Below are 15394 nucleotides of genomic sequence, written 5' to 3'. Positions count from 1 at the left end.
CTTTTTTTTCACATTAGCATGCTTTGATTAGTGAAGATTCCATTCACTGGACTGCTTGTGTGCATCAGAAAGAGAGAGATTTGCAATGGCCTAGGCCTGCGGCTCTCCTCAGGACCAGGGGCCCTGTCCTTTCCACGTCTTGGCGCTGACGGCTTCTGAACACATGCACACAGGCCTGCTGTGACTAGCCCTCCAGACATAATTTCAGGCAGTCTCAAGACATCACTTTCCCTACTCGGAGTTTGGTGAGAATTACTAACTTCTTAATATCATATTGATTTTGGTTAAAATGAAAATTCCTAAGCCTGTGAAGGTCACGAGTGAAAAGAATTATGATTATTTTAAAATTACAGAGAAAAGGGACATTGGAGCATTCATGACTTCAGCTTACGGTGAGGATGAAAAAATTAAAGCCCAAAGAAATTAAACTCATTCTCTAAATGTATGGAGCTGGCCCATGACTCTCTGGATCCTGGGTGACCCTGAGCCATACAGCTGTGCTGGTGGCATTGCCACCAAATGCCACCCTGGAGCAGCCCGGATGTGGGCGTATTACTAATTGCACACAAGAGGAAAGCAAACTGACATCTCAAAAGTGCAAGCAGACAGGGCATGGCAGGAGCAAATAATAGTCAAAATCAGGCGGTGTCACAAGTATTCTGGGGCACAAGTGCCTGTACAAGTGCCTCTCAGGAGGGAGAGGGCAGAGTATAAAACCAGCATGTTCCGTAAACCCACCTCTACTGCCTTGGGAAACGGCTCCACTTCCGTGTGGAACACCGCTACCCATCCTCAGGCCGATAATAGTCATAATTTTAACACGAGGTTTTGAAAAGGGCTTCCTGTACCCTTCCTCTGTATTGTTCCAGTTGTCCACATGCTTGCTGAAGTCTGTGCCTTTCGCTGCAAAAGAAAGCAGATCTGCCTTCTAAAGACCCTCTGGTTCAGCCAGTGGCCCCTGCACACTCACCGTAAGCCCCCAATCCCCAGAGGAGCAAGATTCAACTGAGAGTTTATGCAACATACTGCCTCTCCCTGTGACTGCTCAGAAATGGACTAAAATCATACAGGTGACTAACACATCCGCCTGCACAATAATGTACACGCACAGGGTCCACCTCTCTTCACGGGTCTTGTGAATGCAGGACTGCACCAGGCCTGGCATACAGCCACCCTTTCCCGCCTTAATCCACTCAGCAGCCCCGTGAAAACATGCCTCCCCGTGCTCATGCTTCTGTGCGACCCCCACCCAACCACACATGCTATCTCTGGGCATAGCCTTCAGACTTGCTTCGGACCAGCGGCACTAACAAGCATGATGCAAACACAGGCATGCAGGGCCCTGCACACTGATGCCGTCTCTCAGCACACATGTGAGAAGTCAGTCTGGCCTTCACGCTGTCTAAAACTAGGGCCAGACTGCTGAAGATGAGAGGGCACAGGCAGAGGGACCCAGATGCAGGAGCCTTTTGATGATCCACCCAGTCTTGCCTGGGGTAGCAGCCAAGTATTTTATTGAGTTTGGCTGTGCAATACCCCAGCCACACATGCACACACAGGCTACACATGCATGCATGGGCCACATGTGCACATGGGCCACACACATATGCATGGGCCACACATGCACACATGGGCAGAACAACCACCTTGTTCTGGACAACCATCTTGTTCACCATGGACAGCTGAGCCTGGTCAACTCACAGAATCACAAAAATAAATAGCTATTGCTTTAAGCCACTGTTTTAGTCCATTTTTTGTTGCTATAACAGAATACCTGAAACTGGGTAATTTATGAGGAACAGAGGTTTATTTGGCTTACAATTCTGGGAGAGATGCATCTGGCATGGGCCTCAGGCTGCTTCTACTTATGGTGAAAAAGCATCAGGCGGCGAGTACAAGCAGATCACATGGCCAGAGGAAGCAAGAGAGAGAGAGGGGAGGTGCCAGGGTCTTTTTCAACAGCCAGCTCTCATGGGAGCTAATAAAGCAAAAACTCTCTCATTAATCCCCCCACCTCCCATTCATGAGGAATCTGCCCCCATGACTCAATCAGTTTCCAACACTGCCACATTGGGGGTCAAATTTCCACTGCGTTTCAGAGGGGACAACACATCCAAACTCCATCAGCCACTAAATGTCTGGATGGCTCGTTACACACAGAAAGAGACACTGAGCTAGCACTACCAGGGCCCATAGGGACCCTCTATGTCCTGTACACAGGAGCAGACAGGAGGAAGAGAGATTATGGCCTTAAAACATCCTCTAGGAATAGTGGTCCTTCCACTAACTCAGGCAAAGTCCCTCAGCAAATTAGTCTTTTTGTTTGTCTATAATCAACAGGGATAAGAGCAACTAAACCAATGCATGCCTGCCACGGGTGGTGTGAGGTTAGAAGAGATGATGTATGTGTTTATCTATCTATGTCGCAACTTGGTCAAGAGAATATGTAGACAGGCTAGGGTAACAGGTGGAATGTTTTCCATGCCCAGTAAATGGATTTGGTTCATAAATTCCAGTTACTATCATATTTACCAAAACGTTTTCTCCTCTTACAAACCCCCTCTGTTCCCTGGTCTCCTTTTCCAACACTTTTATTAAAATTTTTTTTTATGGTTTTACCTAAATGAATTTTGATCCTCTCCTACCTTTTCCACTGCAAATAGAAACACTTAGCTTTCAGCAGCACCTGGGCAGTTTTGGGGGTGGTTTAGATAAGGGGCCAGGGTTAGGATGGGGGGTTTTAAGTGGGAGACCTGGATTGATTGATCATGTGGCTCGTGACCCCAGTTGGGCTCTCAGCCATGCAAGGGCCGACAGCGGAAATTATTCAAGGTGTCACAAAGGGGATGGCTGCTCATACAATGACCCTCATTCCCATTTCTTAGACTCTGAAATCACAGCAACAAAGGAGATGAATTGTGAAGACAAGTTCGTGCGTTCCAAGTCCACTCATCAGCGACCGTGTCTGGATTTAGGTCACTCATGAGCAGGGCCCCACTTTGTGCACTGGCCTGAGGTTTCGTTTCAGGATGGATGTTAGGAATCCAGGACGAGCCGGGAGGGGGAAGCCACACAGGGCAAGAGGATTGGAGTGGAGCGGCAAGTGGGGATCCTGCGTGATCATGTGCGGGGCGTTTTCTATTATTTTTACCAATAAAATCTTTGCTGAATAAATGCCAACCTCACTACTTCCGCTGATACGGCTGCGGGGGGTGACGCTGAGTATCACAGAGCTCTAAGCTCCTACTGAGTCCCTCTCAAGGCTCTTGAGCAGGCTCAAAATGGAATAGTGACCCAGCCTGGTGTAATCTACATCCAGGACAAGCTGCTAGTCCTCCCGATTTTCATGGTGAAGTGTCAGGTTTTACCTTTGCTCCTGAAGCACATGTACCTCTTCCACCAGCGACATATAATATTGGTACGCTTCTTGAAGCTAAGCCCAGAACAGCTGTTAGCCAGCATCTGTCAGAGAGTGATTGATGCTGGTGGTATTTCTGAAAGCTCACACACTCAGGGAAATGCTAGAATGTGTAAGTTCTACCTGTGCTGTAAGTTTAAAACCTTCCAAAGCAGCATGCTTGGACTGTAAGAACACACACCCTGGTTGAAATGCTCCCCACAGTGACACCCAGTGAATTCCAAATCAATGTCATATGTCTGGCTGTTTGCGAGGAAATGCTCAAGACGGCCGAATGGAGGATGCTTTTCCACCTTGCACAAAGCCAGGCAGAGATGTCGAACACTCACATCAGCATTTTTGATGTCCCGATTCAAGTCAAATCCTAATCAGAAGTCACTCTCCTAATACAATATGGGGAAACACATCTCAGGGAGGGAGGCTCAGGGAGCTGCTGTGGTGGGTGTGTTCTCTCTCTTCAGGGACCTCCCTGAGATGCCGAGTCACAGTGCAGACGTTTGTGGTGCACTGAAGAAAAAGGAGAGGCAGGGGATTGGGACATCCAGTGACATCAAGGTAAGACAAGATTACGTCCATCTCATGGTAGAGATGTTTCTGCCACTGGGACCAGAAATATTCCAAGCTCATGGCTGCTGCCCCCTGTGCCCTCACCAACAGGGATGGCTGGCACGTTGGTCCCCGTCGGGCAGCCATGCCATCATTTGCCCATGGTCACCCCTCTCTATGTCCCCAATGCCTTCATCAGGCCATTACCTTGGGGTCAAAGGACACCTGAATTCCCTGATTTTCCCATTCTTGTAGATCATCTTCCCCTTAGCCCTCAACTGCCAGGAACAGAGGGTGACTATCACAGCATTACACACACACACACAAACACATACACAGTCACATAGACAAACATATACACACAGACATGCAGACACAAACACACATATACACATTCACAGAGATACACAAATACACACATATACACAGACATGCGGATACACACAAATACACACACAAACACAAACACTTACACATCATCACAAACACGTAAATACACAAATACACATAAGCACACACACATATGTATGAACACACAAGGCACACAGCACACACACATGATGGCACGCACAATTACACATACATGCAGAGACACACACAAGGCACACACATCACATGCCCTTGCACACATGATTACACATGCATGCAGATAACAAACAAATCACACACGATTGCAGACACGATTACGCATACATGCAGAGACACACAATCACACCTGCATGCAGAGACACACACATCATCACGTGCACGATGGCACACACGATTACACATGCATGCACGCACACACACACACCTGGGACTGTCCTTTACTGGTTTTCAGTTTCGTCTCATTCTTGCTCATGGTGGGGCAGATTGACAGGGGCTTTTCTCCATGTACAGATTAATGAGAAGCAGTGACAATGGCCAAGCAGACCCCTGCAGTTAGGTGGGCAGAGAAGGCTGAGCGTGGTCAGAACAACAGCCCCCAAATGTCCGCATCCATCCTGGGCCCTGGGTCTGGGGACTGTGTAGGTTTTGGGGCAAAGGGGAATGCAGGCTGCTAACCAGTCGACCTTGAGTTGCAGAGAGGACCCTGTGTTATTCCAGGGGGTCCCATCTGATAGTACCAGGGGTCCTTAAGTGTGGGGGAGGGAGGTGGAAAAGTCAGCATGGGAGAGATTCCACACCAGGAGGACATGGGGCCCATCGCTGGCTTTGGAAGTGGAAGAGGACCTCGAGCTGAGCATCGTGGTGGGCTCCAGAAGCTGTGAAAGGCAAGAAAAGCCCCCCCCAACAGCCCCCAGACAGCAGCAGCCCTGCCAACCCCTTGATGTCAGCCGTGAGACCCCGGTCGGATTTCCCACCTCCAGAGCTGTAAGGTGACAAATCTGCTGTCCGAAGCAAAAAAGTGTGTGGTCACTTGTCACAGCAGTGATAAGAAACTCGTACTCTGAGGAGTCCTCTTCGTAGAAGTGGACACTGCGTTCCCACCACATGCCTCTCCAGGACTTGAGTTTACTGTTAGGACATCACATTATACCCAACAATGGGGTGACTCGGCTGGCAAACGGTGCCTGCTGAAACGTGAGAATGCGCTAGTCTGGGGCACAAGCTTCTCACAGGACGGGGATAAAGGACATCCCCAGAGGGCCAGGTGGGAGGCAGGAGGCCACGGCTTCCACAGCACTGGGACCTTGCCTCCCTGCTGCACCATTGTGGGGCCTGTCCCCCGCCTGCTTGCAGCAGTTCTGTCCCCCAGAACCAGCCTGTGCCACCGCTGGAGTCACCTGTATAATTGTGCTGATTTTATAAAAATGAGTGGAAATGGAAAAAATGAATGTGCTATATCACCTATAAAAAGTGTAAGCCGCCTACAGTTTAATAGAGATGAAGATGGAGACCATCAGGAGCAGGATGCCCATGGGGACCTGAGCTGCTTAATGGGGGTCCTGCTGTGAATGAAATGAGAGGAACCCATGGCCAGGTCTACTGAGACGACCAGCTGAGTGGGCATTTACTCAGCACTTGCTGTGTACCAGCACTTCAGTTTCCTGACCTCATCTGGTCCTTTCATCAACATTCAGGATAGGCGAGGCGCTCTACCCTTAGATGCTGGGAAGTGCACACACAGAGGGATTAAGAGGTGGTGCCGCTGAAGGGATCACAACTATGAAGTGGCAGAGCTGGGATTCATGCCCAGGCAGCCTGCCTCCAGGACCCAGCCTCACTGCCCTGACGTCACCACCGCCCTGAGGTCACCTCCCTTCTGCTCCTGGTGCCTTCACTTCCAACCCCTTCCATGGTGACTGACAGATCCTGGAGTCTGTCCTGCATCGTTCAGGTCTCAAATACCCGGTTAGAAAGGCAGGACTGTTAACACATGAGGAAACTGAGGCTCAGACCCCAGCTGTCTCAGCTAGCACTTCACAATGCACTTCTCTGAGCCTGGACTTCCAGCCCTAGAACCGTGCTGTTGGGTGCATGGGGGACACCAGTGCACTATCCCTTGGGAACGCAGAGGCAGAGAGCACTTATCATCAGACGTGCTGAATCATAAGCATTTAATACTGGCTGGGAACACATCTCCAGAATAAGCCGGTGCTGCTTTAAGACGCGGCTGGACTTTTATTGACCCAACAGAAGCCTCTGGTAGAAAAGGCAAGAGCAGTTCTATCCATAGGTCAGAATTTATTTCACATCATCTCATTTATAGCATTCTCAAGTACAAGGTTCTTCCCAAGATCATTATACTTGCAAACAGAGAAGCACAACTTGGTAAGGCACCAGGTTACCATGGTCAAGAGAAGACTTTGCTCTCGTTTTGGCTTGTGGAATACCTGGGTAGAGGACAAAGTTACAAAAGGTCCATTTGCCATCCATGGTAAAAAGAGATGAACAGTTTGGGGCATACTGTATTCTTAAATTATGACATTGGCCTAGACAGCAGGAGCTCAGCTGCAGTGGCGTTTCCTAAAGCACGACTCACATAGTCTTCTCTGCAACACCAAGCCGCAAGTTTAACAACGTTAGAGCTTTGAAGTGAGCGCACTTTATAGTTAACTCAAGCACAAACTTTAAAATAGCCCAAATCCCTATTTTCACAAAGAAATAAAGAGGAATACCTCGAGTCCAATCGTACCTTTCCTAGTCTGTAAAATGTAGCAACATGTTAAAACAACGTTGCATTTAAATGCCGCCTGCTAGATTTTATAGCACTAACTGTCCAGACTATACCAAGCCCAGTTAAAAATAAACCGCTTGAGTAAAGCTTTCAGAACTGGGCCACACCGGTGTCCTTCCCTGACCACTTTCCCCCAATGGCTGAAGGCAGCAGGTGCCCGAGGCCCCTCATGGGCACCGAGTGCAGCCCACACACTGTCACATGCATAAGACTTGTTTAAAGTTCTGTGTTCTGCCTTAAAAATTAATATGCACTGTGCTCCATGACATTTGCTTTACTATAAAAATGACATTTAACATCACTTACCAGCCAAATACCTCATCCCCCCACCCCCACCCCCGCCACTCACCAGGGCAGGCAAAGCCCCGTCTGCGAAGCCTGTCTTTCCACAGATGGTAAGCCAGACACAGCAAGATGAGAACGTGTTTAATTAGGTCTGTTTTAAGCATTTCCACAAATGAAGTAATCTTATTCATTCAGGTTGTGACTAGATGCTTCAGGAAACTATGACTGATATCAATTTCAATGTATTCAAAAATCAATATTTAAGTTTTAATGTATTATAGTGGTTTAAAAATTAACCTTTGTTAAACAAACTCATTAATTTTATTTACCCACAGGAATAAAAGGAACCCTAACCTAAAGTATAACCTGATCTTTTACATTTTCTATAAAAAAACACAAATTGGGTTTTTTTAAATATTAGAAAGACAACACAACACCCACAGAAAGATAAAGTTCCCCTATCCACTGACTTCACAGAGATGTCCCTAGTCACTCACTGAAGTCATTCTGGTGACTCTGCTTCCCCCTGGGCAAGCTGGATGTTGCAAGTCAATGTGTTCAGGTCGCCTGTGGTGTCTCAGAAGCCCACGGACCACAAGTAAAAAACTACTCTCCTGATGTGGCACTTTTTTCTCCAGAAGACTCAGCCCAAAAAACTGTCACCTGGAAGGACGTGTTTCACACACGTTGTTTTCTGACCATCCCATGGTAAGGAAGCTACCATGGCCTTAGCACATGCCTGGCTGCCACAGCAGACCCCACCCTGGTGGCTCCCCAGCCACAGTGCTGGTTCCTACTGCTGTGCCCAGAAAGCCATCTGTGGACTTAACTGGTTGTTTCAATAGGTTTCAAGAAATGCTCATTTTATTTTTTGAGACGGTCTCAAAAACGTATAAATTAAGATATACTTAAAATCATGTCTAGGGTATAATCAAAAAGACGCCCGTTCAAAAAGTGTTCATAGGAAGAGAAAACCAAGCTTCCCTAACATCTATTTTTGTGGCCGTACTTTTCCCCCTTAACTGTTTAAAAATCTGAATCAGCAGCAAATACAGCCATATATACAGACCCATGTGTGTGGGTGAACACACAGAAGTATTTTGGCTGAAGAAAGGTATGTTTTGGGTCCCACAAACATCTGTTGTCGGCCTTTCCCTGCAGATAGGACAACTTCAGTACGGACATTCAACAACAGTCCAGACACACGCTCCTTGATGCTCTAGTTACCCAGCATTTAGGCAGCTTGGCGCATGCACCACACATTGTAACCAATGTCACATTCTGATCTCAATATGAGTCACTCCCTAAAGAAAATGTAAGAACTGACCAAGACTTGCTCTCTTCTGCACGGCACTTTGGCTACGTTCATACAATGTCAACCCAACTGGTCTAAGGAAGAAAGATCCCAATAACGAATTTACTTTTCAGTCTGCACTGTGCCATATGGCCAGTGGGATGTTTTTTGCTGACTATTCTTAAATCTTAAGCAACCGGGTAACAGTAAATGATAGAGTGACTGGTCTGAGGTTTTGTAGGCTGAGGTCTCTCATCCTTTTATCAGATTTTTGCTTCTTTTTTTTAAGGGTGTGGTTTGCATGGAGTTTCAAAGCACAAGGTTGTTCTGAGTGTGCTGACACTGTGTGTGAAGTAGCCCTTAATCAAGAGAGGCTCGACCACAGCACCCCCTCTCCTGTTCCTCTGTGTACTACAAAGTAGCAACATTTCATTCTTGACAACCAAATTTGAGGTGCCTTTTTCATATTACAAATAAATTAATCCAGAGGTCCAGAGCTCTCCATGTGCAGAGTTATGAGGAATTCTCAACTTACTTCAAAAGTATCTTGCATAATAAGTATCTCATCCCTAAGCTCAGACAAACACCCAGAAAATTAAAGGCAAGAAAGAACATGTATGTTGAGAACTCTTCCTGTAGTACATGTGCACGCGCATTCTCTACACAGGTTCTACACAGGAAAACGAGTCATGTCAGCTAATGTAGCTTCTCATATCTGTCTCATCTGAAAACAGCCACTCCAGGGCTCTTGCCAGCATCACACGAAACAGCAGTATTGTTTCCACCAGGACTTGGACAGGTTCTTCATTTTATCCGGAGTCCTGCTCTTAGACTTCTTTGGCTGTTGCTGAGAGTCCGAGTATTGAATGCAGGCGACGATGGCCGCATCAGAGACCTCTTTGAGGTTTTTCTGAGTCGAGTGATGTAGGAGGCGGCTTTGATCTCCTCGGCGCACAGCTGAGCTGCCTCCTCAGGCACTGGCTTCTCTTTGCACTTGTCCAGCTCGATGAGGACTTTGACATCTTCTCTCAGGTCCGACTGTGTCCCAACTAGGATGATGGGGGCTTTGGGGCAGTGGCACCGGATCTCCGGCACCCACTTCTCACTGATGTTTTGGAAGGACGAGGGGCTCACCACACTAAAGCACAGTAGGAAGATGTCTGCGTTGGTGTAGCAGAGAGGCCTCAGCCTGTCAAACTCATCCTGCAACCAAGCAGAGCGCCCAAAAGTTATTTTCTAAAGCATTCTCACGAGCAAAATGAACATCTTAGCATTTCTCCCGAAAGGGGCTGACAGGTAACAGAAATTCCACTGGTTACAGAAGTAGAGCCTGCGTCTTAGAAACTACCCCACTGCTTAGCGCAGTGGAGCCAGCGCTCCTGGTGCAGGTGCAGCAGCTGTCTGCTTCCAGCGCCCCGACACTGCCAAATGTGTTCAATGCTGGCATCGGTGCTCACAACCTACGTGCCACCTACCACAGGGAAAATACTTTAAGTGGGTGGGTTTTAGAAATGAAATTTGCTTTATCTAGCCTTCAGCTCAGAGTAACCCAGACTTACTCTCTCAACTCTTGGTACCTGGAAACTCTCCTGAAATTCAAACCACATCCACGCAGACCCCCAGGACTCCCACCTGACTCCAGCAAACCCCAGTCTACGAACACAGGTATTCTCTCTAAGAACCCAGCCCTCCCCTCCCCGCTCCAGGCAGCTGGAAATGACACCGGCTTCACCCCACCTATGCTGGGCACACATTCTGCCCATACCATGCACAACAGTGCAGAGTGATGTTAATCAGACACAAGGACAGACCCAGAAGGGGCCACTGGCACCAGCAACTCAGAGACGTTGTGCCTCTCCGTGTCAGTCACGGACACCGCTCAGCACACTCTCATTCTGGCTGCATCTTCTTGTTTCCTTCTTTTCCTCATTTTCTCTCAATTCCTTTCTCCTTCCTTTATCTCTGCCAACACCAGTGCCTTAGACAGAAAGAACGGGCCCGTCCCACCATACGTTAAGGGATAGAGAACTGGATTGAGTCAGAGCTGAATATAAATAAACCTGCTGTCATCTACTTAACAGATACACATACTGAACACCACCCACACGCCAGGCACAGGGTCAGGAGAGGGGACTCCATTGTGAACAGACGTCGGTCTCCAATTTGGCATCTCTTTATAGCAAACCTCCCACAGTCCCCTGCAGTACCAAATTGGGCTAACTGAAAACGTTCACTCAACTCTTTCATAGGAAGATATGTACATCATCTCATTCCTATTTAAAATTTACATCTGTGGGTGCCAACCATCCTCAGGTATAACGTCACTGATAATTTCCCAACAGCAGGAAAAAGTTCACCAGTGCCCATGCTCACATTACTGAACTGGCATACTTGACTATTTACAAAGTATTGTTTACACGTACATCATTCTCCATCAGTGGCTTTTTTCTCTAGATACGAAGGAAACCTGCATCTGTCTTATCTGAATGTTCTGTCGTTATCTGAGGCTCGTATTTCATTTAGGGCAACAACCAACTAATCATGTGAAAACCAGCCAGCTAAGACGCTCAGGAACGAATACGGCATCTCGGAATATCACCGCTACCTGTGAGGTTTCCATATGTGAAAGCTGAAAAAGAATGACCTAAATTTCTTCATGCCAACTTTGTCCTGAAAGAATAAACTCAGAAATTCAGCCAGGCAGATCACAGCTCAGCTCTGAAGATCTTTTGGCAACCTGCTCCCTCTGTTCTCAGAGGGCCTCGGAGGAAGCACAAAGGTGAGGCTGCATCAGGCAGCCCCTCGGGTGGCGGCACCCCTGCGGGAGGCACTGCCCTCGGACAGCTGTAGCCTGGAATCCAGAGTTGCATTAAAGAGAAAAAGAAAGGCAGGCCTTGTGACTGGGCTCCGCAAAGCTGGCTCCCCAGAGCTCTTGAGATTCTGGCTGAGGTACTTGGGAAGCAAAACAGAAATTAAGCCCTCCTGCTCGGTGCCTGACCAGAAACCTTAGATATTTGCTGAAATTATGCAATAAGCACATTTGAAGAGAGGCCAACTGGAATGCATCCTCAAGGAAATGTGTTCTGAGGCCAAAGCCATTTACACGTGCTTGCCAGGTCTGTGGTGTAGACGCTGCACAGGGTTTGGAGCGGGAGAGGTGCATACAGGAGACTGTACTGTCCCTCTAGTCAAGTTGCAACTTGGTTTTTTTTTTAGTGTAAAGATCTTTCCAAGTACCTCACAGGTCAAAAGTCTGAAGAATTTCCAGCTCCTCTTGGCAATCCTACAGTGAACTCCTCCTGTTTCAGCAACACTCCCTTCTCATATGCCAAGGTGTATTTCTTAAAGTCTTTGTCCATGATCTGCTCACACTTGAGTGAGACTGTGAGTCCAGTGTTAAAACTCCTGACGTCTCACAGACTCACCTGCCCTCCCCAACAGGAGAACCCAAAGGGAGGAAAAGTGATGTCTGGTCACTCATTCAGCCAGCACAGCCAGACTGGCCCCAGCTCTCCAGCCTCTGAGGGGACCTGCACCTGTGCCCAGCTGCAGCCTTTCCCAATGTAGAGGCTGGTGAAGTCATAATGACTGCCCAGGGGAGGGACGTGTTCCTGGGCTGGGCCAACACTAGGGAAACAGGGCAGGTGTCACTTCAAGTTCCTTAAAAAATAGTTTATCAGATCAGAATTGGAGAGACTAGAAAAGAACGACCACCTTGACCAGCTGCGCTGGTGGTCGAAACAAATACTAATTTATACCTGTGGAACAAGAGAAAACCTGACTTTATCTCACCAGCAGTGTATTTTTCAGAAATGGTTTTGAAGTGGGTTTTCTACAGATTCTCAAATGATGGTCTTATTATTTAGTAGGGTAGCCTCTACTAACCAGTTCAAACATTAAGAAACACAGGAAATCTCAATAAAAACACTCCTGGGAGACCAGAAGAATAATTTCCAGATAAACTGAAGCTTACCAACCTAGTGCCAAAACCTCTTTTTTTGCCCTAATTATAAACTTTTTTGTGTGAAAATCTTTCTAAAACGATTCTTGGGCTTCCTTGACTTTTAAGCAGACAATACTAAGGAAAAAAATCTAGCTCATCCTTGATAATGCAATCATTTTTACAAAGTTTTCCTGGTAACAATTCTATTCCTCGTTCAAAACTCTGCTCGGAGGCTTTCCTGCCAGGCCTGCCCGGCCGGCGCCTCTGAACAAAGCTGCCTTCTCTTCACTTCACCGGTTTCCTTCACCCGCTTTATGAACCAGCTTGTCTTCCCTACAGACAGTAAGTCTGTCATGGGGCAGGCCCACAGCTCACGTTTGCACCACCAGAACCTAGCAGTCCACTTGTCCATCCATCCAAAACCATGATCAGGCCCCACTGGGTGCCAGGCAGTGTGTGGGCACGGGGTGTGATCCCAGCTCGGGACGCAACGTCTTGTGTGGAGAGTCAGCTCCCTCCTGGGAGGCTGGTAGAGAGCAGTGACATCCGAGTGACGTGTGCTGAGCTGCTGGCCCTCCCTGAAAGGGTCTCTGGCAACCGTGCCTTTGGACATGCCCATTTTCCCATCCTCTGTCTTATCCTCAGGCTCCTGCTTCTGTGGCGGTGCCTGCACTCACAGAGCTGCCCCTCTGCCCTCATGTTAAAGATCAGACAGCCTGAGCCCTGGTAGGCAAAGCATTCTCACTTTCCACAAAGCAGTGAAGCTTGACTCAGACACCTGGATGACATTCAGAAAGACTACGTACTAGAAGAGACCGTGTTCTTTGATTTTTCTTTTCTATGGGCAATAAAATACAGACTGTGTTTGGTTTCTCCTGCTCACAGTGCAGGGAACACTGAGGTGTCCCCAGGCTGGGCGACCACACATACTGCTATGGGCACTGCCAGACCGGCATTCCGCAGGGATCATGGCTGCCTGGTTGTGTCATCTTGAGGTTTAAAAAATAAAATCTCTCTTCAGATCTGAATTTGCTGTCTCAGAGTAGGTGGGCACCTGGGACACCTGAGCTTGCAGGAGGCACAGAGGGACGGTGGAAGTCAACTTCTTTATAAACACAAATGGTCACGGCACAGTGCCTCTGAGAGTGGAGTGGGCACTCCTGCCTGCCTACAAAGTACCCCCAGCACTTAGCTGAACTCTAGAAAGCGCTGGAGAGACAACGAGTTCATTGGCTGTCACTCTGACAAACTCAAGAGCCCCCGGTTGCTCAAGGCACAGTGCGACCTCAGAGACTGAGGGCCTGCTGGGGGCGGGACGATGGCAAGCCTGCAGCTCTCCATCCCACAGCCACACTCTCTCCATCACTCCCCGGTGTTTCCTCCAAGCACTGGGCCCTCGAAACAAGAGTAGAAGTTCATGATTTGGAAAGAGTGAGTCCCGTTCATTCATTCCCCTGGCTGAGGACCGCTCTGACACTGACCCTGTGCCAAGGAGTGCAGCTGGTCCCAGCACATCAAACCACAGCCTTAGGGGAAGTAAATATCAACCCTTGCGCAAGCAAGCTCCGCCTTTTTCTTGAGCAAACTCTTAAATATCCGGCTCGTTGATCTTTAATAAAATGATAGTAAGATATCTCCAATGTGCTCTGAGAAATGATGACAACGTGCCTGCTGTAGATTGATTGAATTGTGTTCTGCAAATTTCATATATTGGAAGCTTAATCCCCACTGTAACTGTTGAGGGTGTGAAATCCTATTATAGTAATTGAAAGGTAGGGCCTTGAAGAGGTGATTGGATTATAGGACCGGGCTGTAGTGAATGGATTTAAAATGGTGGTCATGGGTGTGGTTCTGAGGGCTTTAAAAGGAGAGGAGAGTCTCTCTCTCTCTCTGCTCTGCCATTTCACAATGTGATTCCCCGCGTCACTGTTGCCACCACCAAGACCCTCACCAGAAGTGTTCCCTGGACTTTGGACTTCCTAGCCTCCGAAACCGTAAGCAATAAATTTTGTTTTCTTTCTAAATTACCTGGTTCTGGGTCATTTTGTTATAGGCAACAGAAATGGACTGATATAGCACCACTGATCGTTTCTCATAAAAACCAGAGAATACGTAATGTCAGAAACTCCTGTAACATGAGAGTGGTTCTTGACCGGCTTTCTCCCTTTCCTGGCCATGCGGAATAGGGCCAAGCTCTGTTTTATCAGTTTGGAGGTATCTTCCTCTGCTCTGTCCCCAGCCCCAGACAGGGGCCAGCAGCAGGGGTGGGTCTGCTTCGTGAGGCTTTAGAATGACCCAGTTACTGAGGGAATCATTTGGACACTTGTCAAAGGTTATTTGGAAACCTTTAAAAGGCTGTTTCCTTTCCCAGTACCGAGTGTAACGTGATACTGACCTGTCCTGCAGTGTCGCAGAGCTGGAGTCTCACAGGCCGCCCGTCCACGGACACCACAGCTAAAAACAAAACCAAAAGGGCTATCAGGAGGTGTTGTTTAACCCTTTCCGGAAGACTAAAAGCTTTAGCTTACACTGCCATTCTCTCTCCAAACCCTTCGGCTCCTATTCTGGGTCCTCGAATGAATTAAGGATGAGCCTGCAACAAGGAGACGTTGGTGGAGGTGATTCTGGAGGTGAACACAAACCCCCTGGTTCACTCCACTGTGGGATGAGAGAGCCGATCCGGAGCCCTTGGATGGCGCCCCCAGAAGGGTCTGTGCTGTTCTCCAGGCCCCCAGGAAGATTTATTTT

General features: G+C 48.0%; 1 protein-coding gene across 1 annotated transcript; it reads right to left on the bottom strand.

Moving 5' to 3' along the window:
* Window positions 1–9460: 9460 nt before the first annotated feature.
* LOC103609895 (rho-related GTP-binding protein RhoU-like) lies at window positions 9461–15156 on the bottom strand (the record flags this gene model as incomplete). The annotated part of the gene is given in 3 exon segments (XM_008594158.1): window positions 9461–9621; window positions 9624–9906; window positions 15042–15156. Coding segments are annotated over 3 exon segments (559 nt in total), but the record flags the coding sequence as incomplete, so codon positions are not given.
* Between the last annotated feature and the right edge of the window lie 238 nt (window positions 15157–15394).

The sequence above is a fragment of the Galeopterus variegatus genome, unplaced genomic scaffold, assembly GCF_000696425.1.
Source record: "Galeopterus variegatus unplaced genomic scaffold, G_variegatus-3.0.2 Scaffold10259, whole genome shotgun sequence".
Lineage (NCBI taxonomy): Eukaryota > Metazoa > Chordata > Mammalia > Dermoptera > Cynocephalidae > Galeopterus > Galeopterus variegatus.
Note: the sequence above shows the minus strand (reverse complement) of the source record. Positions and strands in the feature narration are given on the sequence as shown.